The sequence below is a fragment of the Panthera tigris genome, chromosome F2, assembly GCF_018350195.1.
Source record: "Panthera tigris isolate Pti1 chromosome F2, P.tigris_Pti1_mat1.1, whole genome shotgun sequence".
In the NCBI taxonomy this organism is placed as follows: Eukaryota; Metazoa; Chordata; class Mammalia; order Carnivora; family Felidae; genus Panthera; species Panthera tigris.
Genome location: NC_056676.1, coordinates 72,113,730 through 72,140,219, shown reverse-complemented (window position 1 = coordinate 72,140,219; position 26,490 = coordinate 72,113,730). Strand labels below are relative to the sequence as shown.

At 46.1% G+C, this 26,490-nt stretch overlaps 1 protein-coding gene across 1 annotated transcript in view; it reads left to right on the top strand.

The window, feature by feature from the left end:
• Nucleotides 1-26,490, top strand: part of ADCY8 (adenylate cyclase 8) — a 221,129-nt gene that overhangs the window by 119,867 nt on the left and 74,772 nt on the right. The window contains exon 8 of the mRNA XM_042973080.1: nucleotides 16,763-16,960. Coding sequence (XP_042829014.1) covers nucleotides 16,763-16,960 — 198 coding nt within the window. The remainder of the gene's footprint in view (nucleotides 1-16,762; nucleotides 16,961-26,490) is intronic.

Below are 26,490 nucleotides of genomic sequence, written 5' to 3'. Positions count from 1 at the left end.
CAACCAAGGTGTCACCAGCTTTATGAAGACGTAAAAGGGTTGTTTCAATTCATGAACCTGAACTGTTCTCATTGACTTGCAGATAAGAAAAATCTATCTGCCTAAAGACATTTAGAACGGAAATGGTTACAATTCCGAAAGTCTTCCCTCTTTCTTCTGCACTTGAAAGATGCCTGGGACACCCGGAGGCCAGGTTAACCTGTCTCTTTCCAGTTCTGTGTGAAGAAGCTACATACAGAACAGCGCCTGGGTCACATTCCAGTGGGGAAGGATGTAGGTCCAGCTAAGCCTGCGGGCCTTGTAAGAGTCTACATTTAGGTCTTTGCGTTTCTTCTGAGTGTTTCATTTTCCCACCAATTCTGTGTCCACACACGTCATCACGTGATTTCAGTGCCTTCCCTTCTTTCCATCTTTGGAGCGGTACGCAAGGTACAGTTTGCTGTTCTACAAAATAACGGTCTTGTATACTTCTGCAGTGGGTGCACGGCCAGCTGACGGTGTCCTCTCTGTTCCCTTTGCCTAGTTTGAGCTTGAGCCTGAATCCCAGTTATTAAGAGAGGAGATGTGTGCCTCACCCTGGATACCTCCGTAACGGTGCATGAAATTCTCTCTTGCGTTTATTGTTTTCTGTTTTTCTTTTTGGTCTTTCCATTTGAAACGCTTTCTACTTACGCTGATTGTGGAAGTTGGGGTAATTCCTGATGGTTCTAATCTCTGTTGTACCTGACCTTGCTACTAATAATTGAGAACCAAGCAGAGAGAAGTAGAGATGCTGGGTTTTAGCTCATGATTGATTGACCCGGTAAAATTGCATAGGAATAGTTGGAATATTTTCTTTGCTGGTTCCCTAAAGGTAACTTGCTGTTGTCATGAAGTAGCTGTTACAACGTGTCATCATCAGTCAAAAATTATACTCTTGGTGTTTAACCATACCGTGTATTTCTTGCGATGCCGAATTTTGCCTGGATACAATTCATCTGTACCGTCTTCTGCACGAATAATCTCAATTCGTTTTGATGCCTCCAGACTTAGAAGCCAGTGAATGTGTGTTGATATTCATAAGTAACCGAGTGGCACTCATAACATTTTGGAAATGACTGAATCGGTTGCAATGGTCACAGGCTAGGCTCTCAGAGTTTGTGCTTAGGCTTAACTCTGGGAGTCAGGGAGCCATGCGTGTAATTCAGAGACATAATGTGCACTTGGGAGGGATCAGGAGGGGTCTGGTTGAGCCTGCTCACTGCCAAACACCCAGTCAGTGCTGCAGAAAGCCCAGACCATCTGAGTGTTTGCATAAGACAGATGAAACATACTAATGCTTCACTGGGGGGTGGAGGGGGTGTTCCAGCTAAATTGGCCAGATGTTTTGGCTTCTATTGATTCATAATGTGTGCTTAGAAATATTTTTAATGACATCAGTATGCCGAGCCGTAATCTGTGCTGTGTAGACAGCAGATGTTCAGAGAGTTACGTTCTCATGTGTTCATTCATTCAATAAAGATTAATTGAGCATCTATTATATGCCAACTACTAGTAGTGATGAAAGGGAAGGAGGGACAGAGGAAAGAAACACTTTGGAGGTAAAGTCAGCCAGGAGTTTATATGCTTCATGAAGACAGGGAACATAGATTTCACTTAACCATTGTTTTGCCCGCACTTAGAACGGTATCTGGTAGGTAGCAGGGCTTGATTACAGTTTGTTGAATGAATGAATGAGTGAAATGATAGCTACAGGTGGTAAGGGGGAGGAGCCAGTCAAACCTGACTTCCAGGTGACTGGGGAGATGGTAGAACCGCCCTCTGAAAATAAGACAAACTGGAATGGAGGAAGACTGGGAAGGAAACACTAGGAATTCAGTTTGGGGCATGTTAAGCTTGAGATGCCTGGGATGGATCAGGGAGAGAGATCCAGAAGGCTATGGAACACACACTTCTGAAGCTCAGACACGAAAGAACAGTGCAAGAGATGTGAACCTGGCCGTCTTCAGGACCTGCATGCAAACTGAAGCCACAAGAGTGGCAGAGATCACTGTAGGGAAATGTAAAATAAAGCAATAAGAGGGCACAGGATAGATGTTGGGGGGCACCTGATGGGAGGTGAAAGCGAGTAAGAATCCCACGACAGACACAGATAGGAAGCAGTCAGAGTGATCAGGAGAGAATTAGAGGATGTGGTGTCACAGAAGCCTGCAGAACATAGCATGTTGAGAAGGAGGGGGCAATCAACAATGACAGCCGTAACCAAGAGGCGCAGGGTGGTGAAGAAGGGAAACTACCAATGGGAATTAGATTGAAAACCATCACTGGTAGGAGGCAGATTTGATGAGGTGATGGGGTCAGGAGCCAGACTGTCAGAGTTGATACGAAAGAACTCTGGATTTCCAAGAAGAGCCCCAACTCCATTCCTCTCCCCTCCCTGATGCCCATTTCAGGAGTCTATCAGTGGTTTGAAACAGCAAGAGATGTTACCGAGAATTATTTCTGGGCCCTCGGTTGTATCTTCTGGTCCCTGACTAAACCTAAAGATAATCTCTTTGTTCTGATGTTGTGCACCCTCCTGCCCCTGTGTCTGTGCCCATTTCGGTTAAAATTGCCGTTCAGCCCTCTGGGTTCTGGTATCCAGGCTGCTCTTGGATGCCCTGAGCACTTACGCTTTGCATCCCTGACTCTTAACAAGGGCAGGTGTTCTGCTCACTGAGTTGGTGTCTTGGCTTCCTGAACCCAGGCTCAGTAACCAGGGAAGCCGCCTATGCTCTGAGCCTCTAGGTGGAATGAAAGTAAGAAGACTAGAAGTCAGGAAGTTTGAATCATGGTAGACTATTGAAAGTTAAGACTGTAAAAGCAGAAGCAGGTCATAGGAGCAGACCGAAAATGAAGACTTTGACCTTTAGGGAGGATGTCCAGAAATTTCAAGGTGAGGTTATCAGATGGGTCATCAACATGGTCACCAAAGCTCTCGGAATAAAGACAGAACTTGGGATGTTAAGTGAAGACTGAAGAAAATGGTTCTTACATTAAAGATCACATTTCCCTGCTGGTTGCATGTTCTGTCTTAAAATCTGCCTGTGGGCTTGGGCTCTTACTCATCGAGTTATTTAACAGGCACCCAGCATTCTAAATCCTGGAGATCCAGTAGTGAGGACACAGACTTGGTCCCCGTCTTGCAGGAGCTTGCCTCTTACGGGGAATGCAGCCAATGAACTATAACATACTGTGCCGCAAAGAAGTAGAGATCTATGAATAGGAGGTGATTAGAATTACTCAGAAGGATTGTAGAGGCCTCTAAAGATTCTGTTGGAGTGCTTAAAGGGCCCTAGATGCAAATGACCAGGAGAAGAGCTTTGCAGACAGAGAAAACAGCTAGTGCAAAGGCCCTGAAGTAGGAAAAGGTTTGGTGTGTTAGAAAATGGTTAAAAAGGCCCTTGTCCTAGAACATAATGAGCAGGGAAGAAAGGGGTATGAGATGAAGTGAAAGGAGACAGGAGCTCAGCCCTGCAGGCCTGCTGATTTTGGATTTTATTCTAAAGGAAGTGATAAAAGGTTTTAAGCAGGGCAGTGACATGCTCTGACTTAGATTTTTAAGAGATCGGTTTGACTGCCTTGCGGAGAATGGATGATAGGAGCAACAATGAACTTAATCAGACACACCGCGTCTTAGATTTATGAGAGGAAGCTTTCATGTTGCTGTAAAATGTATTATGTGAGGTCAGTAGTAATTTTAACTTGGTTTTTATGACAAGCGATCGGCCAAGCTGCTGCGTCAGGAGCAAGCCCCCTTTCAGAGCCTGGAGTCTGTCCCTCATCGATTGTGAAATCCTCAGCATTGTCCCGTCCATCCCTTTCACACCCACCACGGCATCACAGTCCGACATTTTTTTCTGGTGCTCCTCTGAGCTTTCTAAAAGAATCCCCTGGAGAAGAGTACACATTTGCTGCTTCCTTGTAGAGATTTGTAGACTGACTTGGGGCATCTGAAATTAATGCGGGCACTGTGGAGGTTGAAGACGTCGGTGGAATTTCTGCATTCCACACAACAAAACCACACGGATGTGCTTCCTTGTGCTTCCTTGTGGGTATAGATAAATACCCCCAGCATGGCTAGTGCTAGAAGTAGAGAGTCTGGGGTCAGGTACCACGTTGGGATCATCATTCATATTGTTTCCATTTAATGCCCATACCCACCTTACAGGATAAGTGTGATGTGCCTGCTTGACAAATGAGGAAATTGTGATTCGCAGAGATCGATTAATTCCCTAAAGGCCATGGAGCCAATAAATAACAGAGCTGGAATTAGAACCCAGTTATGTCTGACTCCAAAAGCCACATGCTTGCCATCCGGCCACACTGCCTCCCCTTTGTTGCTCGAAGGTCTATGCTGGGTTTCTACCTTCTACGTTGTTGCCAGATCAGTCAGTGAGTCTCCAAAGTTGTGTGCCTGTGTGTGTGTGTGTGTGTGTGTGTGTGTGTATGTGTGTTCACCCTCTAAAGATGGGTCACCACTGATACTTAGAAATTTTCTGCGAGAGCTGCAGGGAATGACCAGATTTTCCTCCAGTCTGTCCCTACATACTAGGCAGTGTCTCGTCCCCTGAGTGTCCTGATGGGATCACCACTTGCATGGAAAAGGCTAAGCTCGACAGTCTGTCATGTCCACCTAAGGATAAAATGACAGCCAAACATTTGACACTGTCCCACTTGGATCGGAGAATATTGAGCCCAAGGGACAAGAAAATGTGGAGGGAGGAGAGCTGGCTGGGCTCGAAGCAGGACAAAAAAACACATTTGGGTTGTTATGTCTTCATCAGTCCCAGATGGAGCTTTTCTTAGATGCTGCTCTTTGTGTCCATAGGGAGAAAAGAAAGAATTCTCCTGTGGTCGCCCTTCTGATCAAAACCCTCACGTTGACCTGAGGGTCACAGGTTCCTTGTGCTAAACTGCCGGTCAGTCTTGTCATCTTGGGGCAGATCTCTGCAGGACCCAAAATTTGTCCGAATGATGGTGGGAAGGGTCTGGAGGAAAACTCCAGAGAACTAAGTGGGAGCTCTGACTACTGCACTTAATATGTCAAGGCCTAAGGCAGCCCCTCTAGCCTCCAAGCCCGAGTGCCCTCATGTGCACAAGGGCAGGTCTGCCTGGAACGTCCCTTCACTTTTTTTTCAGCACTGACATTGGCCCTAGTTTCTCAGCCCCAGATGCATGCCGGGAATCTGTGGCTGTCCTGGTGAGTTATCTACACTTCAGAATTTCCCCCTGCAAAGCCCAGGAAATAAGAATTTACCGAGAAGCAACGGGGATACCCCACTATGTACAGTTACCCTAGTATAGGATGGCGGTTGAGCATAATTACTATCCAGCGAACTGTCTTAAAACATCATTATCAAATTCAGCAACAAGTGAAAGCCAAAATAAATAAATAAATAAATAAAAAGGTACTTGAGGTAGAATCTTGCCTAACTAGAGAATGAAGTCTGTTTTCGCAATTGAGTTTCGGTTGCATGAAATGAACACCCAGACGTCATTGCAAACATCATCAGCCTTTGCCTTCTTTCTGGGTCCTGCTTTCAACATGATCATTGTGTTCTGTTGAGTAACATTGATCCCTGGGGTTTGATGTCTTTCCTTCGGTTCTGCCCCCACAGGGCAGGGGCAAAGTGGCTGGTGCCTTTTTTGTGCATGCCAATGCCCACAAGAAGAGCTCTCCATTCAAGCTCATTTTACTTCTGTCATCCACTTGAACAAGTCAGTCCCCCCATTCATTTGTTCTCTCATTCAGTCATTCGTTACTCAGCTGTTTATTGAGTAAAGGCCATTTGCCAGGCACTGTGCTGGGGACTAGAGGGGAGGGGGGTGGCGGGGAAGGATGAGAAAGGAAGTCCAAGCTGTCAAAGAGTTCCTGGTCCCTGGGATTACCACCAGGTCAACAGCTCAGTGTGAACTTACTGTCATAGCAGGACAGCATTAACAAAGGACAGGGGGCAGAGTAATTGGGGAAGACCTTCTCAAGGTAGTGACTATGAAACTGAGACCCACAGACAAGCAGACGTAGGCCAAGGGTGAGGGAGCAAGACCCACGGAGGAGAGGGACGGCAAGGCCACCATCTCAGCCTGGGTTTCTACTGCTCAGAAGGAGCACTTGTCACTCTCCCCACCCTGCCCCAGAGAACCCTGACCTGAAACTACTCCTCCTAAACATGCCCGAAATCTTGGGCCTTGGTTTTGAAGAGAAAGAAGACGGTGTATTCTCAGACCTTACTGCTTCTGGGGTAGGCTGCTGAAAATCTAATCGTCTGTATTCAATCTTGTATGCAGGAAATCACAGGTGAATTTTTCTCCATCCGTTACTTATTTTTAACCATTTTGACATCAGATTAAGTTTTGATGTTCACTGGACGGGACAGCTGCAGGCTTTTTGGATAGAGAACACGGAGGGCTTGGTCCGTTTCCCCCCAGTGCACCTGCGCTCTTCTGGTAACAGGGCTTTTTCCCACAACACATCTCCCCAGGCAGCCCTTAGCCCTGACTTGGAAGACAGCCGCTGAGTTCAGCCCGGGAGAGTCATTAAAGGGGTCTGGTTTTTCACTCTGTTCAGACAGGCAAGTGGATTTGAAGCCTTCAGGGAGCGTTGAGTGGATTAAGTAGGCAATTTGGTCCATTAACTTTGACTAATCACGCTTCTTTTCCATGAAGTTCCAGGGCTAGAGTGAGGTGGGAGAGAGAAAGGCAGAGGTGAGCCTGCGGCTCATGTGGAATTGGAAGCCTGGAAATGCACGTTAGTTGTCAAGTATACAACACACAGCCCAGGCTTCCCCACTGGCCGATAACTGGCTGAAGCTTTTCTAAACAAACTGGCTGGACTCGTCTTTCACCAACGATTGACTCGGGGAGTCACAAAATCGTAGCCCGAGGAGCTGGAACCCATGAATGCATAGGATTTCATTTTACGTTATGTTATGTTATTTTATTATTATTTTTTTATTTTATTTGGTGGGGGAAGCACAGAGGGAGAGGGAAAGAGAGGATCCCAAGCAGGCTCCACGCTCAGCATGGAGGCCATTGTGAGGCTCGATGCCACCACTGTGAGATCATGAGCCTAAATCAAGAGTCAGACGTTTAACTGTGCCGTCCAAGTGCCCCTGCATCGTATTTTCAATATGAGAAACTTAATGCATGATATTTTAAATATGTGAAGGTTGGTAGGAAGAGAAAGCAAAAATATGGTTTTTTTTCTCCCCTAGCTGCTTTATATCCTTGAACTGGGATTTATGTTTTATTAATCTCTGGGCTAATTGGGACAATGACTCGGTTAAGACTCTTCGTTGTAAAATTTCATTGAGCTATGTTAAGATTTTTCCATCTTTTTTGCCACCGAGGATACTTACGATTATTTTGGCCCAGTGCAAGGCCTGCGTATGAAGGGTTTTCTTTCCACACAAAACTGCATTGGGTGTGAATGAATGTGTATTCTTGCTTTTTAAAATGGTTGGGCATATGTGCCATAACCCACCATTACTGCTTCTCGGCACACGGCAACCAGGGTTACCACTCTAAGGTGATTTAATTCCAGCCCAGAGCAGACACTGGACATTTCTTTTGGCCTCATCTTAGCTATTTATGCATGTACTTATTTTCACTTCCCTCAGGGTCAAAAAGGTATTACCCTGATCCTTGCTTGGGCATCGGTGGAAATTTCTGGAAGCTTTTCGCACATCTCAAGGTCTCCCAACTGCTGTTATGAATTCCACGTTAGGAACCTCCCAGCTGAGTTATGCCTTTCCTACTCTACGACTTTTTTTTTACTACCTTTAGGCCCCCAAAGGATCTCCCACCATGACGTGGGAAGGGCTTTGTATATGTCATGGGTGGTGGCTTCCACTCAGGACTCTGTGTCTTGGACTGATGAGCTCAGACACAAACACTGGGGATAATAACAGCCCAGGAAAGCGAAATGAATGAGACAATTCTAGCAGAAAAGCGTGTGGTAGAAAAGTTAAGAGAAAGTGGACGACACAAAGTCCCAAAGACAGAACGTGACCTAAGTAGGTTCTTTGCTGGGTTCTGTCCTGCCGTAACTGGTGAAAAGTAAGAGGCTGGGTTCTCGAAGGTCAGTATGCCTAGCTCCATTGGAACCAAATGAATGAAAACATCAGTAACTAAATTTAATTAACAAATTGTAGAGTAGGAATCTGGAAAAAAATAGAAAAACTCAGACTGATAGACTTAAAACACCAAACATGAGTAATCTATCAACAACTCACCTTTATGATCCTTATTTCCTATTCCTACCTGAAAAGAGTTACTTCATAACCTTAGCAAAAATAAACATTTAGGTAATTTTCATATTTTAATTCTCTTCAAATGTCCAAGAACACACACACACACACACACACACACACACACACTCCACACACAAACGTGCTCCCTTCCCCACCCCCCACACACTTTCATTTTTCCCGTGGTAACTGACCTTTCTGAAAAGTCTACATCTTTGATGTTTACACACACACACACACACACACACAAAACTGAGTAACTTAGGTCCTGATATGTTTGTTGATTCATTTCCTGAGCTGGAAGTATCCATATTGCTAGCCCAGAGGTCATTTGGTCAGTGGGTATTTGGTTACCTGTCCAACCACAGCCTCGATGACATTTTGGTCCAGTCATTGTAGGGCTAGAAGCACTTTGATCCAAACCATTAATGTGTCAGAGTCTTTCTCCCCAACTCCTGAGTCGTGTCCCAAACAGGAATCCTGTCTCCCTCGCTGGGCTCACCCCATCCCCGTCCCTCATCCCAGCTCAACCCTGAGAGGAGGTCATTGCTGGGGTTTGTGTATGTATTCCACACATTAGTATGGATGGGTATTTTAAAAGCTAAAACTTCAATTGGCAGCTTGCCTCCAATCATGTGGCTTCAAAGTGGCCACATCCCAATGGACGTGCCAAATTCTGTCTCAGCCAGTTCTGCAGAAGTGTGACGACTCCTTTTGATTAAGAGTGGCCCATGTGTGTAAATGACTCAAGCGCAATGACATTCCCATACTGAGATTAGCATCTTTCTGAGAAACTCAAAGGATAATATCAGAGAAAGAAATCTGGAATTAGCTTAATAGAGCTGAACAGAGCCAGACAAGATTCTCAGACAGGACAGACTGGGTATCAGACACCACTTGTCCTCGGTCAACCTGGCTCTGCGGTCTTGAACCAGAGCTTGGGGACAAAATCTGGGATGCTGGTGATTCCCGCCGAGTCCCCTGATCCTGGGCGCTCTGCCCCATCGCCTGGATTTGTGGTTGGCCTGGAAGGTCAGCCACAGCTGACCGTTTGCCCAAACCTCATCCAAAGAGAACCCAACCAGTATATGTTCAAGACCATAAGCCTCCAGTAGGATGAACTGAGGCAAGGAGCAAAGCATTAAATGTCAGGCAAAACACACTGGGGAGAGAGCTCAGCAAGTCTGGGAACTAAACCCCCAAATGAAGAAAGTGTCTTCATGATCCAGCTTATCAATATTAGCTGAAAAGTCAAGAGCAAGGCTATGGGCTTCAGATAAGTAGCAAACTCTAGAAAACACTTACTAATGTGGCATCTACGAGAACTAGGGGTACCTCCCACATCATTGTCTTATTCTCTTAATCACAAACAGATGGAAATTTCCAGACACAGAGTGACCAAGACCAATGGGAGAATTCCACGCAACTTTTGTTCCTTATGAAATGTAACATCCAGATGATATTTGCAAACTTTCAGTTCTGCGTAAAGCTGGGAACCAATGATTGTCCCTGTAGCCTGGGCCCCAGACTCACCTCGTGTGCTCGATTGACATTTGGGAACCAGGTTACAGACGGTTGCTGGAATCCCACACAGGCCGGCTGGAAACATCTGGACTGTTTTTTCAGCAGAGTTCTGCCCCTTGTTATTTCATTTCTTGGAGCAGAAGCTACGAGCTTACGAAAATAACTTAAACCTCTTCCCACGGCGATACCACGGAGACCTCTCCTGCAGTAAGGTCTCATTGACCATTCCTTGGCTGTGTTCGGAAAATAGATTACAGTCACGTAACTATACAAAACATAAAAGAAAAGTAAGTGATATCCCTAAGTAAGACGCTGTCAGGCCTGTAATCTGAATGTGATTCTTCCTTTTCTGTCAGTACAGATGGGAAAAGTTGTGGCAAATCCTGACTGGCGTCCCTTGCTTATGGAGAGTGGTCCTGCTCCCTAGGGCCTCTGTTCCTACAAGAAGGAAGAAGTGTTAGGGAGTAGGTTCTGGGAAGCCCCAACACTCAGAGCCTTCTCACCAGGAAAACACAATGTACCACATCTAAGAAGATCTCTGCTCCCCCTCCCTAGTTTTGAGGAGGGGGGGTGGGGGAAAGGGGGGGATTATGTCTCTTTCAGACATAACCAACTGAGGCCCTGAATGCAAATCGTCATGCATTAGGTCACCTCAAAGCTTTCCTAAGAAGTGAGCTTTCTTCAAAAGAACAACAACCACAAAAACAACAAAAGTCTTCTTTTTTAAGCAGGTAGGAACTTTCTCTTCTGGGGGTTGGATTGGGGTTTTACTAAACAGAAGAAGAAAGAGCTTTCATGTGTGCAGCTGGGGGCTCTTATTTGAGCTTAGGGTTCCCGCAATTTCTTCCCACGTTTGTGTAGTTGTAGGATGCAGGAAGGGGGGTAGGAACCGGAAGGGAAAACCTCTGTCTTTTCCACAACCCGGACCACGCAGGCAGCAGGTTTGAAAGAGAGCTATGAAGGCCTCCAAGGCAGGCACAGGGAAATGCTGCCATCGAGGCAGTGGGGGGGCAAAGCAGAAGTTAGCTGAGCAAGCCATGGCCCTACCTGCTTCTGCGTGCAGGCTCCAGCCAGAGCCTGGAAGAAGCAGGGTCTTGGAAAAAGATAAAGCATCTCAGCACAAAGAGGCAGGGGCCCCAGACCCCCCGCAGTTGGCATTTTCTCTGGGTCTTTCCCAGATCGGCAACGAGATGGCCCATCTCGTGCGTCCCCAATGACAACCGCCTGTGGCTAAATCTCAAGACTGCCCTGTCCACCTCCCAGAGGTGCTGAAAGAGGAAGCCCTTTCAGTGATGACCCCAACCTTGTGCTGTCTTGTGGCAAGCACTGAAGCTGATGTTAATCCAGGCGCGGGTCCTTCTCATCTGTGACCTCTGGTCCCTTAGTGACCAGTACTGGGACACAGTAAAGGCAGGGACATTCTCTGGATCCCAGAACCTTGACAAGCATTGTGGGGCTGACTTTCAAGGCTCTTGCTCTTGGCTGGAATTATATTCAGTTGTGTAATACCTCTTATCTCCTACTGATCGAATGGTAGAAAAATAAACTACTTTTTATTTAGTAAATACAGTGCAGTAAATTGAATCTTTCCAAATTGGAGTCGACTGGAGAGAGGTAAAAAATAAAGGGACTTTTGATGGCAAGAGTTTGGAAACAACGCCCTTTTTAGTGTTCTGTATTGTTTGTCATTTTATCCACTCATTCGTGTGTGCACTCCATACGTACGTATTAAGAACCTACCAAATATGTCGGATGCTCCGGATTGAGTTATGGCTAAAACACAGTGCTTAACCCTCAAGGGGACCAGAGCCTAGAGGAAGAGACAGGCACCCAAGTAGGCAACTGCAATGCATCATAGTAACCGCTGTGCTGAGGGTACGTGCAGGCTCAAGTCGGCTTTGTGGAGAAGGTGATACCCGACTGGCTTTTAACGTAGTGGTAGGACACGCAACTTAGATGCTCCATGTTCAAATACATAAAATATAATGGGCCGAGTCATCATTCAGTAGGTCATTTTGTGGCAGGTGTCTAGGCTCCAGCACAAGGTCAGATGGTCAGAGGTCATCTGCATTGGGCTGATGCTGAACACAAGAAGGTGGCCACATGGAAGGAGGTTAATAAGATCTTACTCAGAGATCAGAGGCACGTCCATGGGTAGAAGTTATGAACAAAAGCAGAGAAAAACTTTAGACCAGCGTTTCCCAGATGGTATTTCATAGAACAACCTGTGGAGGTGATCTGAGCGGAAAGCATTTTGTGGTTCTAAGTTTGGAAAACGCAGAGTTTTAAGATCTCATTTCTACAGAACTTATCAGAGCCTTTATTTCAGTCATGTGGACTGTGAGCCTCCGATAGGAGGATGTAAGAATTGTTCATTCAACAGACTTGTGCCGAGCACTGATAGGAGCCCTCGGGGCAAAGAAATTAACAAAAGAGGCAGAGCTCCCTCTCTCATGGAGACTGGCGGGGAGACATGGCAGTAAACAGTAATAGATCTGTATTTCCTAACCTGATTGGTCCAAAGAACCATTTTGTATAGAAGTGTCCCTTCATTCTTACGTTCTTTGGGACAACTTTCTTAGGAAGGAGTTAAGTAGGAGAGCCGGTGATGACCTCCCCAGATACCAGCACTGCCACTAGTTCAGCTAATTTTACAGTGTCTACAAGGGTGTTCTGTCATTGCAATACGTGAGCCATAAGACCTAAAGCGTTTCCGATTCAACAAAACTGGATGCTTCTGGAGAGAACACCATTAGCCTGAGATCTTCTTGGGAAGAATTGCTTTGCTGACACGACCTGATTAAGGAATACCAGAGTTCAAGGTCATTCAGGAAGTGACAGGACTCCAGGAAGAATGGGTTTTTGCTGTGTATGTAGATAAAAGATGATTCCCAAAGAAAAGTCATGGGGCCAAAAACCAGATGACGAGTTTAAGAGGATTTATGACCTGCCCCACCCCCATTCAAATGCAGTTTACTGAAAAATTCCCGGAGCCTCCGATACTGATTTTCACCAGAGCTCCCGGATTCTCAGGCAGACCCTACATTCAGAAACGTGGGCTCAGAAGGGCCTCTGGTTCTCATCCGAGCTTTTGATCTGTCCGTCCTAAGTGCCTATGAGTAAGGAAATAATTGAACTGCTTCAGGAGGGTGTGGATCTCGGTGAGGATAAATCTCAGGGCTGCAGTGCCTTTTTGTGAAGAGACTCAGACACGAGAGGCCGGCTCAGCAGCAACCTTTGGTGTTTCCCAACACTGATGCTCCAGTACGAGCCCCCAGATATCTGGAAACACCAGCTAAGGTCAATAAGTAAAGATACACACTTGCTGTTGTATATAAGCATAACAAGTATTTCAGTTATACACTGAAACGTATATTCAGATACATGTACTCAATTGTGTTTGTGCGTATGTATATATAATATAACATATTAATAATGTAACATAATATGGTATATATATACATACACAAACAATTGAGTACACATATCTATATAATACATAGATTACATATATAACAATATTCTAATATTCTCAGGGCATTTCCCATTTCCTCTCATTTCATCCCTTTGTTTTTCCTGTTCCTAGCCAACTGCTTCAGTTATTTACGTAAAAGAACAATCTTGACATTTTAGAGATCACTTTAAATTGGAGTCCTATTTGACAACTGACACTCCTTTTTAACATGATCTTAGTCTGGCTCTCATTGCTCCCGCCCATCTCGGAAAGAGAGAAAGCCATAGTCTGTTAAAAACAACGGATTCCATTATGACTCTAAATCTGCAAATGAGACCTGTTATACATTTCTCCAATCCTCCTTACAAATGAATCCCTCTGGGGGTATCAGGATATGGATTCTTGCTGTTGGCAGCCTTAGCCCACTGAAAGTGAGCACTGGGTCAAATCTTAGTGGTTGTCCCTAATGGAGGAGGAAGGGTACCACAGCTAATCTCATACCATAGTCGTCCCCAAAGCCACCCATGCTTTGTGGTGATGGAAGGCGGGGGGTAAGTGAAAGCAGTTTCCCTCCCTCATTGCAAGTTGCTTGACTTCTTGAGTTGATGCTGGTCTCCCCTTGAGCGTGTACAACCTGACGGTGTGAGTTGGGTACAGAGGGATTGCTGGTCAAACAGCAGGTGTAATGGTCGTATGTCATTGACAAAGCAAATGATCAGAAAAGGACCCCCTGAACATTGACTCCTGCAATAAAACCCAAGGGCTGTAATTGCACAGGATAAAAAGAACTGCCCGGACAAGAAAAGACAAGAAAGGAATTCTCAATACTTTGCCAATGACCTGTTGATACAAGGGCTCCTTCCTAACTGTTAACTATAACCTGATAGCAATGAGGGGGGAAAAAAGAGAGGTGCTTCCAGACTTCTCTTTTATTTGAAGGAGCCACACAGCCAATAGAATGGGGGGGGGGAGGGGGTTAGGAATCTCTGAAAGATGATTTCACTCGTCTGTGCCTTAGAGAAGTGGCCAATGGTGCAGGCAGCCAGGAAGCAACATGCATTGCTGATTTTTTGAACGTCTGCTTTACACACCAGAGTCAGTCTCTCCTGACATTTTCGCCAGTTCCCATCAACCTAAGAAAAATGAGGGCAAAGCGGGGAGTTACCCCTTCAAATAAATGCATGCGATGTAAAGGACTCTCCTTTGTTTCAAGAGCGCATCATTCTTATCAGGGGAAACACCCTTTATGTTTTCAAAGCGGTGCTCACATCAACTGTCCTCATGGCAATTGTGGCTGCTGCTGTTAATTATAGAAACCAGTCCCCAAAATATTTTTGGAAACTCCTCTGTGAAATCCAGAGGGTCAAGAGCCATTGAAGGCATAAGGAACTGGTAGAGTAGGATCAGTTTAGTTCAAAGAAGGAAAACTGTGAGAAAATTAAAATGGCAGGGGGAGAAACAAATACCTAGCTGTAAATGTATCGAGTGGATATTTAGCCGGTGGCACGTCCGGCTGTTAGGTCCCGGCCGCAAACACCTGCCGGGCAAGCATCTTGGCATCTCTAAGCCAAGTGTATGGGTCAAAGTGTATGCCCGGACAAGGGCAGTTTGAGCATCATCCCCCCACCCCCACCCCCGCCCCCCGCCAAGAGAAAGACCTAAATTCCGTCATTTTCCAAACTGTGGAAAGAGTTTGTGCCCGAGAAACGAACCGGGGGACGCTCAGTGTGGCCGACAGTACAGTCTCCTTTGCCTTCTGAGATGCTGTTGTAACAGAATTTAATCCCAGGGGCTCCAGCCCTCTGGCGCTGCATGGATCCTGCTGTTCAATTTTCTGGAACATTGGTCCCTGCTTCCTTCTCTCCGCTCCAGCCCTCCTCCTCCCCTCTCATCCTGCCATACCTCCCCCTAACGGCTATCTTTTTCTCTGCGGTAGCCTCCTTGGTATTTAGAGCTGAAATTAACTGCTTCAGTGCCCTGAGAGCATTTGGTATTCAGAGCTGAAATCAACCGCTTCGGTGCCCTGAGACCATCTACTTTACTTACTTATGTTGGCACATACTCCCCCACCCTTCAGCCTGGGGCTGGAGAAGGGGTTTCAGTACATTCTACCGGTGATGAAGGCCTACTACGGAATTCTTTAGAGACCTTGAATGTAGGGTACATTGACTACCTCCGTGAAGGTTAAAATGCAGAGTCTAACAGGACCACAGGAAGATTCCTTATGCAATGGGCTAGAAGTTCTCCCTGAGCTCAAAGCTCCTGACTCTGGCTCTAGAGTCAGAGGATCTGGCCCAGCTGTAGATGAGCTGATGGCTCTTGAGCACACATCTGTGAGGCTCGGGGATACCTGAAGGGTATCTGGGCTCTGGGTGCTCTGTCGGTACCCACAGGCTGCCATCCGCTGGCTCCATCATCTGATCCCAGTCTGGCCCCGGGGGCCAAGCTGGGAGGCTGGCAGAGAAAAGCCGATGCGGTGAGTGTCTACAGAGGCAGGGAGTTTTCACTTCCTGGCTCTACAAACGCACCGCATCCTGTACCTCTCCTGGGGGAAATCTCCTGGAGGAAGAGCTGGGCACCCCCTCAGCTCAAACTCCCACTTCTTTGTCAAAGTAGTTGTCTTAAATTGGAGCTGCGAACAGGCATCGCATTCGGCTCGATCCAGCCGGTGGGTCTCGTCACCTGCCCTGAAACACCGGGAGACAGAGGCCCCCCCTGCCGCACCCGGTGGATCTTCAGAAGCCAATGCTGTTCCTGCCTCCATGTAGCCACACCCAGTGACCAACCAGGATGGTCGCGCCTTTCCCTACCTCATGCTGTTTATCCCAGGGAAATGGTGAGAGGTTCCAGCTGCTTGCATTTTTTTGCCTAAAGGGAATTAAGCCCATACACCCGTATGAAGATATAGATATATAATGGGCTATGGCGGGGGGCGGGGGGAATGTACCTGCCAAGTGTAAAAATCGAACAACCTTCATCGAGTTTAAGGAGCCCATCCCGGCACGTTTGGCTGTCTGGCCACAAAGAATACCAAAAACAAAAACAAAAATGCAAGCCCTGGGTCTCCCAGTCTCTCCACCACCATGAAAGGAAAGACCACATGAAAGTGTGGATGCTGCTCGGTGGGAGATGAGCCTTTCCGTGGGCTTTTCAGCTATTTCACTTTCTGTGATTCCTGTCGGTGCTCTTTCTCTCATACCAGGGATGTGCCTGGTTAAAGAAAGGCTCTTGATTTAACATCTCCAAGCCAACACCTCTTTAAATACCTGAACCAAAGGAAGGCAGTGCACCGACCCAGAGGAGAGGCAAGTGTCCCTTTTGATGTGATATTTCGCCGGGTTGTGTTTCTCTGAAGCAAATGCTAACTGATGAACCTCTGTAGGTTTCACCGTATACAACTGCATGGAGCGCTGTTACTGTGTTTGCAATGCAACCTGATCTAAAAACATTGCATTTCTTCTTAATCCAACGGGGACTAGCAGGTTTATTGTGTTTGCATGTGCTTTCCCCCTAGACTCTGGCTGCCCTAACAAGAAATTCAATAAATCTACTTCCAAACCATCTTGCACAAGCTTTGCATGTCCAGTCTGGGCCTGAGGAAATTAACAAGAGAATAGAACATACCATCGACTTGCGGAGTGGCGATAAATTGAGAAGAGAGCATATCAAGCCATTCTCACTGATGTTTAAAGACTCCAGCCTGGAGCACAAGGTAGAGCTGGGTCTCCACAGTGGCTCTTTTTTTCCGACGTAAATTGTCGTAAATGTTGACGGGACCAGAGAGAGAGCCCGGGGGCTGCGGTGTTGGTCGGTGTCTTTGTTGTTTGTTTGTTTAGTCTGGTTTGGTGCTGTCTTTTCCTTTTCTCTTTGCAAATCATGAGTAGACTGAAGGCCATGAACGGAGAGGCTGGTTAGATACAGGGGGCCCCAGCTTTGTTCTCTAAGGGGAAGGTCATGAAAAGAACAAAGGAGTTCCCTCCACTGTGAGATTTTTAACCAGTAAGTGACAGTAACACGCACGTGCTTTTGCTTTTAGGAGAATTCGAGTCAGTTGTAGCTCTCTGTCACGTAAGGTATGAGGACACCCAATGACTTGACACCAGCATTGGTGACAAAGACCACCTTTCTTAGATTACAGACCCCTCTTCTCCCATTTTCCCAGTTGTCTGCTGGCTCGGAGCGCTCCTGATGTAGGCACAGGGGAAAGAAGGTGGGTGGTGGGTGCAGATTCTACCTCTGTCACTCTCTTGCCTTGTGCCCTTCTAAGCCTGAGTTCCTCAATGGGTGGTGAGCACAATGGATGTACCTCCCTCGTAACAGGCTATTATGAGAGGCTCCAGGCAATGCCTCGATTAAGTCAAGTGTTCAAAAATGGCAGCCATCGCCCTATTGAAGATGACGGTTTCCCATGCCTCTCTCCTGCTCTCGCTCTAATCTATAAAAGACGGTGAGGAGGCAGGCACTGCCCCTGTTTAACTGGGCTGCTCCTCTGTGCTGATGGAAGCTGACAGACCTTCCTTGACTGAGCACAGGAGGCGCTTGGCCTCTGCAGGAGCTTCAGGCAAAAACAGCAGGGAATTTGCAAGCAAATTTCAGGAGTTTGATCCGATATTCTGCAAAGCTTCAGCGAGCAGTTTGTTGTTACTTTGCTCAGCTCCCTCGGACGCTCTGCTCTCCTCGATTTGGAGAATTCACACTTCTGTGCGCATGTACCGTTCCCAATGAGTGTCTTTGATAACTACCTGAAAGGTTGCAAACTCCAAAATTAATGTCTTCACCTCTGGTTCATAATTTGAAATGCATTGAGTCTGTGTACTAACAAAACAGATAGAGAAGAACCATTTTGCCTCACTCAACGCCTCCCCCCTCCGAGTAGCAGGTAGACATTTCTTATTTGTAATATAATTAAGGGCTTAAGGTCCAAATTAAATGCATTTTCTTTCTCGGTTGCTATATTGAAGGAAAACGAGGTAGTCTAGCAAAGAATCTTCTCAATTAGCCTGGGTAAAATACCTATGTCCAGAGCTATACAAAACCCTTTTGTTCGTTCTTGCTAAAGATGTACTTGCGTCGCTAATGACCTGACTCCTACAGACGATAGATCATTTTTAATGCATTGTATTCAGTGGTGTCTCTATCTTCTCTGCAGGGACCCGGTATTGGAGCAGGAATGGACCTGGGGGTGGGGGGGGTGGGGGGCTGGGGAGAGTACAATGTGTCTGTGGTTGATTTCTGGGTCCAGGAGAAGCTCTTCTAGGAAAAGCAAAGGGTAGTTCCCTGAACAGACACGGGGGATTTGCCCACTGACTGTCCAGCCTTGCACCTTCCAGTGTGGGCTCTGCATGTCGCATGGGTTGGTTCCCCGCAGTGAGGACAGTAGGGCGCGTCGGGAAAGGTTCGCTCCCCTTCTGTCACAGAGACACTCCTCTTTGACTCTTGCTTTGAGACTCTCTCTCCAGGGGCTGCATCACTGTCGAGCAGAGGATATATAACAAGTAGGAATCATTGATTTTATTGATCCCATCGATGGTATTGGTATTTACCAAATACCAGGCACTATTCTAAGCTTTTAGAATGAATGCACTGACAATGACAATGTGACGTAAGTGCTATTATGAGCCTCATTTTATGCTTGATGAAATGGAGACACGGGGAAATGATTAGGTAGCCTGCCCAGACGCCACCTGTCCGTAGAGGGGCTTCTATCTGAGCCCTCCGGTGCCCCCGGAGGGCACCGGCTGAGCCCCCCAGCCGGTGCCTGGTCTATGCACCGCACTGTCTATCCTGGGAGTCCCGGGGCTCGTTCTCTCCCAGTTCCTCATATAAAGACAACAATGCTGTGCTAACTTCCATTCTCTCCTCTTTGAACTGTGGATGGAGTGGAAGGCAGGGAGCAGGGGTTCGGGAGAGAGAGTAAGTAGGAAAGAGTCCTAGAACCTTAGCAAAATTGACACAGTGCCTTCAAGTCCACAAGATTCCACAATTGGAGACCAGCATCAATGTGCCTCTACCGTGTGCCTGGTGTTTATGTATATCAGTTTATTGCGTCCTCAGAGAAACATTACTGTCCTGCTTACAAAAGAGAAAACTGAGCCTCCTAGAGGTCAAGGAGAGGTCCTAGATCTCAAAATCTGGCTGCCACGTTTTATTGACTCGAAGGTACCATCAACTATGAGATGCCCCATTTTCTCTGCGTCATCAAGAAGGAAAAATCACCCAGTAGGCGGAGTCTAAAAGGAACTCCTCCCAATAAGCTGGGCTTACCCTCGAGGTAAAGATGGACCAAAAAAAAATCCCACCCGGCAGATAAGGAGAGTAAGGAAACCCACAGGTTTATCTCCTGATATTGGTGAGGCAAAAAAGGAGCTCTCCAAGAGGTTAAACTCCAAAACGAAATCTACATAGCTTTGCCACCTGATTTCACCCAATGAATGTGGCCTTTAAGAAGCCTCAGGCAGAGAATTGAATGTACAGAAGTCCCGGGGTGATATTGCCCCCTGCTGATCAGCAGAAGCAGTCAAAGACCTCTCTGGAAGAACTCCGTTGAGAATAAGTTGCCTTCTGGTTCCAGAGCTGTTAAAAGGTGGGGGAAAAAATAGCACATCTTAGGATTGTTGAAATATATACAGTCTTTGTGACCCCAAAGACTTCTTTCCTCCCACTGCCCTACCTTGCTTCTTAGGAGCAAGTTTGAGCCATAAAGGCATGTTTTCCAAAAGGAAGACAGGAAACGGAAACAACGATTTTACCATCGGAACTTTTGTGGGGAAGGAAAGGCTTCATTCTATTCGAACGATAAGAAGACCTGCGAACAAGGGAACGCCATCCCCTCCCCGCCTTTATAGTGAACTAGAGAACATAAAATCTCCCTTGAAATGTCATTCACACATTTCCCGGTCTCATTCGCTTATAAAAATTGGCCCCATCCACCAACAGGGTTCTGTGAGCTGGGGCTTTTACATACCGCGTGGTGTTGCATAAATGTCTGCTGAATGAACGAAGATGCAGATTCAGGAGAAGTTTAGAGAAGACTGTCTTGACTCCTGTAGTTGGCCTCGGGATATTTTTTAGAACCGTAAGAGCCAAAAGACATGAGTCAGTGTTGATGTGACTCTTTGCAGCGAAGCTTCAGGAGAGAAGACTGTGAAGTTCTGATCACTCCCTACCATGTCATTTCATGGTGGTACAAACACACACACACACACACACACACACACACACACACAGGAGTCTTTTGTGTTAAGCTTCAAAAAAGCATGCTCATGACTCATGTGGCTTCGCCGAGATTGGGCAACCCTTTTTTCCTTCTCTCTGGCCCTCAGTTTCCTCATCTGTGAAGAGAGAGTTGGACAGCCCCTGGTACCTTTCAGCAATCGATGCGATGAGCCTCTGAATTCCCTCTGACCATGGTGACCATATGTCCTGGTTTGCCTGAGACATTTATTTTCTCAGTGTGATTATTGGGAGCACCTCTCTTCACTTTCAAAACTTACCAACGTGGAGGACAAAAAACGTGAGCCAGGGCTTGGGCCCCAGCCCGGTTAGAATCAGTGGTTCTTAGCGTCTCTAGTTCCCAGAATCCCCACGAAGACTTTCTGAGCAGACTTCTGGGTGGGGCTGGGAGGCACAGACCAGGCATCAAAGGTCTTCCCAAATTTCACAGACGAATCCTCTGCCCTTCTTTAGTCTCAAGCTCACTGTTTCCTGAGACAGCTGACAGATCTCAGGGGCAAACAGAAACAAGAATTATGGTAAAGGGGTGTAGAAACACAACACGTTTGTCCAATACTACTGACCATAGTGGATTTTTTCTTTTCTTATATATGATCCTTTTTCTTGTAAAAAAAACAATGAATGTATTTTCACTAAGAAAAGTGTGTGCCAAGCATAGAAGACAAAGAAGAAAATGGCATCTCATGTGATCTTACGGTCCAGGATAACCGCTGTAAAGACTTGGGCACAGTCATGCTACGCTTCCATGACCGTGATCCTCTGTACTCATCCACGCGCCATTTTCTTTCACAATGGGATTGTTTTGTAAATAACAATGGGTGACGTGCTGTTAGGTGTTCTTTGCTTGAGCTGTTCCCCATACTATTAAGTGTGCAGTTACGAATTTTTGTACGAATGTTTGTAACTGCACGTTACTTCCTTGCCTGTTTTAAGCATCTTTGGCTCTTCTTCTCTCAGTTTTTCACTATTATAAATTATAAACCGCATTGCAGTGACCACTGCCTTAGTTAAATCATACACCCATGCTTAATTCATTCCTTGAGATAGAATCCCAAACATGGCTGCTAGGGGATCTGCATTTAAAAATACTTGATGTACGTTCCGAAATCGCTCTCAAAATTGTGTCTCTACTTTTAAACTGCCACCTTGATAAGAAATAGCACCTCCCGTCACTTTTAATGTTTCAGTCGTTCTTGAGGTTGAAATTGTGTCTGTGTGTATTTTTATGGTTTTTGTCTGTTTCTTCTTTTGTGACTTGCACATTCGCCTTGTCATTTTTCATTGTGGTGCTCACCTCGGTCTTACTGATTTGTGAGTGTTCTTTATATAATGAACCCCAGAACATTTACGAGAAGGTGATATTTATCAGCCTCTGGTCCTCATTTCTCTTCTAGGACAAGGCTCTTTATTTACTATTTATGAAGCTTAGGATGGAGAAGGCAATTAATTACAATTACGTATGGATGCTGCCAGGCCAAATAAACTGGCCTAATATTTTTAGTGCCTGAAGAGCTCAGTAGCATAAGGACACTTACCTGGAGTGACTTCATTAAGCTTAGTGTTCAAAAACAATATCACCACCTCAGAATGAGTCAACTTCCTCTTCTCAAATAAAGGTTAGGCTATGTTTAATATATAGTTCAAAATTTGTTTATGAGAAGTTATGCTTTTGGTGTGGGCGTTTTGGGAGTCTAAGTATTAAAATCAAACCATATCAACAATGACTAAATTTCCTTCTTTTCTTCAATGCTGGCATCTTTTTGCTAAATTCCAAAACCTTTTTCTTTGAGAAAAGACCTCCTTATGTGATTGTGAAACTTTCAAGTGATAAAAAGTCTCCTTGTCCTAGGCTGATATTTTTCCACCTAGAAGATCATCTGGGGTTCTTTTGAAAATACAAATACCCACCCATTACTCTGTCCCCAAGATTCTGATTTTTCAGGGGGAGTTACATTTAGGGAAACACTCTCCCAGGATTCCTTTGTCCCAGGTTGGTGGCCACCTTTCTCTGTCCTTGGCTGTATGTTAGGACTTGGGGTTGTCCCTTGCCTTACACCCTCAGAGATCAAGGCATATCAGAAGGTCCTAGATCCACACTGGATGCCAGTGTGGCCTCAGGCAGGCCTAGAGGGAATGTCTCTGTAGAGCTCACAGTGTTCTAGGAGCTCAGACTCTGGAGTCAAGCAGACCCGGGTTCAAATCCCACTTTGGAAATAGAAGCAGGTATAAAGGAGGGTTGATGAATTTCCTGGTCATTAGTGGATGCTGACAAGTTGAGAACTTTCCATCTCTCGGGTGGACTTTTGTAAGCTACATTTTATCTCACAAGTGTCTGGTCTTTGTTAAACGCCAGAGGAAGAACTTACTCTTGATTACCGGATAGACATGCTTGAACCCACTTCCTGCCAGTTACTGACTGGGTGACACAGGACAAGGTGATCTCACTGAGATGATGACGGTCATAATATCTGCCCCTCATTGGGTTGTTGTGAATATAAGATGACATAAGACTCAGAGAATAGATGGTGGAATAAATGCAATAGTTATTCTGTTCCCTTCCTTTCTGATTAATCCTTTGCCGATCCAAACCAGGATGAGGCTAAAATAAATAAATAAATCTCACACTTTTAGAGCTTCCTTAAAGAAACTAGCTCATTAAAAATGGTGGGAGGTGACCATCTCACTGTGCCTTGTGTACCAGGGGCACAGCCTTCATAAATTCGTAATCACAAAGGTACATAAAGGTGCACACAAACTGAGTGCACACAGACAGCCCGTTGAGGGAGCCCCGCATTGCCTCTCAGTCACTGGAGCACACGCGTGGCCCCCTTGGCCCCCTGGGATGTATTTAACTAGGTAAGGGTGATTCAGGTGTCTTTTCTCTAAATGATTTGATTACTCCAAATTCTCTGTTACAACCGTCTTCCGAGTAAGATGAGAAAGATCAGCTCTTTAAGAGCATTTGGTGTCCCAAAGGCCATGCCTTTCTTCCCCCCCAAACCAAACCAGTGAAGGACTGTATGTTTCACACATGGGTCTCTTTCTGCCGTTGCAAGGACTGTCCTTCCGTCCATGCTTGTGACCCCCTGGGAAGCCCGTCAGGCTCAGCTCAGAGCATGTGCTGTGTGCTGCCTGCTTCAGACACAGACCGAGACAGAAAGACACGGCCTCCACTGCCTTCCAGCCGACAGTTCGTTTTGTGACCCCGGGCAAGTCTCTGAGCTTCCCATCCTAGAGATGGGCACGGTAGTGACCACCTCACAAGCTTGCTGTGCAGATGAAATGCAGATAGTACTTCTTAAGCGTCTCGAGGCGACAGTGTTGCGAGGAAGCTGGCATTTGCTGATCACTTTCTTATCAGGCCCCACCGTAAGCGTCTTATATTTGTGACCTCACTTGATTTTTCCAACAGTCCTTTCACGTAGGGGTTCGTTTCGCTGTTTGATAGAGGAGGGAGGCTCAGAGATTTGGGGTAACTTTCTCAGGGCTCAAACATGTAGAGGACAGCAGAACGGGGATTCAAATCTAGCTTTTTCCAAAACTCGGACTTTTTCTACCACACTGCACAAGATCTTATTGCTTTCAGGGTGCTTCTTTTCTATAGTTTGGAACGTGTTGAGGATGGGGCTGGCGGGGTGCGTGGGAGGGATTATTTGCATGCACACATGCATACATGTACACATGCATGCACAAACAGGTACACACATACCCATGCACATGCACAAACACATAGCCGTGCATGCGGGAAATACCTTGGAGGCAGAAACAAAACAATCTAAATTAAACCATGATCATTTCTCTCATTCTCTGTTTGCCTCTGCTACATACACACCAATGCACAGACAATATACGCATACATATATGTACACGCTCATGCACATATATGTACACATCCATGCATGTGCATGCACACGAATACATGCACACACAGGCACATGCACAGACGCGTACACATGCACACCTGTGCACACACCCCCATGCACATACACAGGTGTACATGCATACATATCCATGCACAAGCACAGACACGTACACTTGCATGCATATACACACCCATACACATGCAGAGGCGTGTACACACGCATACATGGGCAACCCATGCACAGGCATGTATAAACATACACGTGGCTACACGTGTGCACATGTACACACAAGGCACTCATGCATGCATGCACACACATGCACAAACAGGTACACACACCCGTGTACATGCACAAACACATGAATGCACGTACACACACATGCACAGACAGGCACACACACACCCATGCACAGATATGTACACATGCATATATGCACACACACACGCACGCACGCACGCACACACGATCCACCACGTGTTCCTGGAAGCACCCAGATAAAACAAGGGCACCCCCATCATTCGCGCTGCCCACACACGTGTGAAAATGGAAGAAGCCAATAAGCAGGCACGTGAGACAGCTCCATCCATCTCAGAGCAGTGGACGTAGGAAGGTCGAGCCCCGGAATTGCCCCTGCGCTGTGTATCCGAAAAGAAGGCTGGGTGTGAGCAGTCAAGGAATGAACCGTGTGAGCCGATGGCTTGAGAGAGCAGGCAAAAGCAGAGAAGAGCCACCTCAAAGACCAAAGGCGTTGGTAGACAAAGCTATGGGCGAGCTTCCTTTTCCACTCGCAAGTCAGCGATCAGAGCTCGCCCACTTTTCCAGTAGTAGGAATACCTGTCATGGATAGTACTTGGAACGAACCGAATTTTGCCCTGCGTACTTTCAATACGTTCATTTAATGCTACTTTTTTTTTGCTGTCCGCGGCTACATGAAAGCAAGCATTTGTCACACAAGAGAAACTTTAGATAAGCCTTTGGCTGAGCACCATTGGTTCTTATCTATGTTCAGAAGTTCTCCCCGTTTTATCTTTTATGAAGAGATCAAAGTTAAGTGGGGGCTTGCAAGAGTTGCAGAAAAACGCATCACAAACCTGGACATTTCTTTTTCCTCCTTCCCACCCACTCCTGTTGAAGTTACAATGACTGGAATGGCGTCATTAAGGAGGAATTGTGGCAGAGGCTAGGCGAATGAAGGAATTTTCTAGTAGATTAGGAGGTTGGACTCTGGAATTAGGTAGTGACAAAACGCATTTTTTTTGGAGACACTCAGAATTTGTCGGACCACTCCGTTTCTTACTTTTTAAATATGATTTATGGTCACATTGGCTAACATACAGTGTATACAGTGTGCTCTTGCTTTGGGGGACAGACTCCCATGATTCATCACTTACGTACGACACCCAGTGCTCCTTCCGACAAGTGCTCTCCTAAATGCCCTGGAGATGCAGAGAGGTAGGACTATGGAGCGTGAACCAAATGGTCTCAGGTGTTCTCTCTTACTTTTCTGAATCGGATACGTCCCGATCATTTCAATGACCTTATTTTTGAAGTCATTTTTTAAAAATAACTATCCTGTTACAGTATCAGGTTACTCTTGGCTTTTTACTGCTCTTGTGAGGCCCAGAATGGTAAGAATATTTAGGCCACCTCCTTCAGGCAGGAAGAACAGGTTTCAAAGATTTCAAGGAGGCTGAGGAAGAAAATCCATCCCTCATTCAAACAGTAGCTTTGTGAGACTCCCTTTATATTCATGATATTGTCCTGTAAAATTACTGCTATTTCTAACACCCTCCAGGCGGTCAAATGATATCGAGGGTCATTTCACTTGTATCTTTTCACCAGACCAATTAGGTAGCTTTCGGCCCACAAAGCCAATATTTTCAGAGTCAGACGTACCAATTCCATCTATGGAAGTGCAGTGTAGAATGGTAGAATTAGGATGATTTCAGCCCAGAGGACATTGGTCAAGTTCTTAGAGCAATCTTAATTCTTCATATGTAGACATCACCAGCACCTCTAAACAGGGGCTTCTAGGCAGGGAACACAGGAGTAGTTACCACTCCCTGGAGCTTATCATGGCTTGGGGAACTGGGACAGTCAGGAAAGAACCAGTCTCTCCTCCCAAGGATGGGACGTTTGAGAGAGG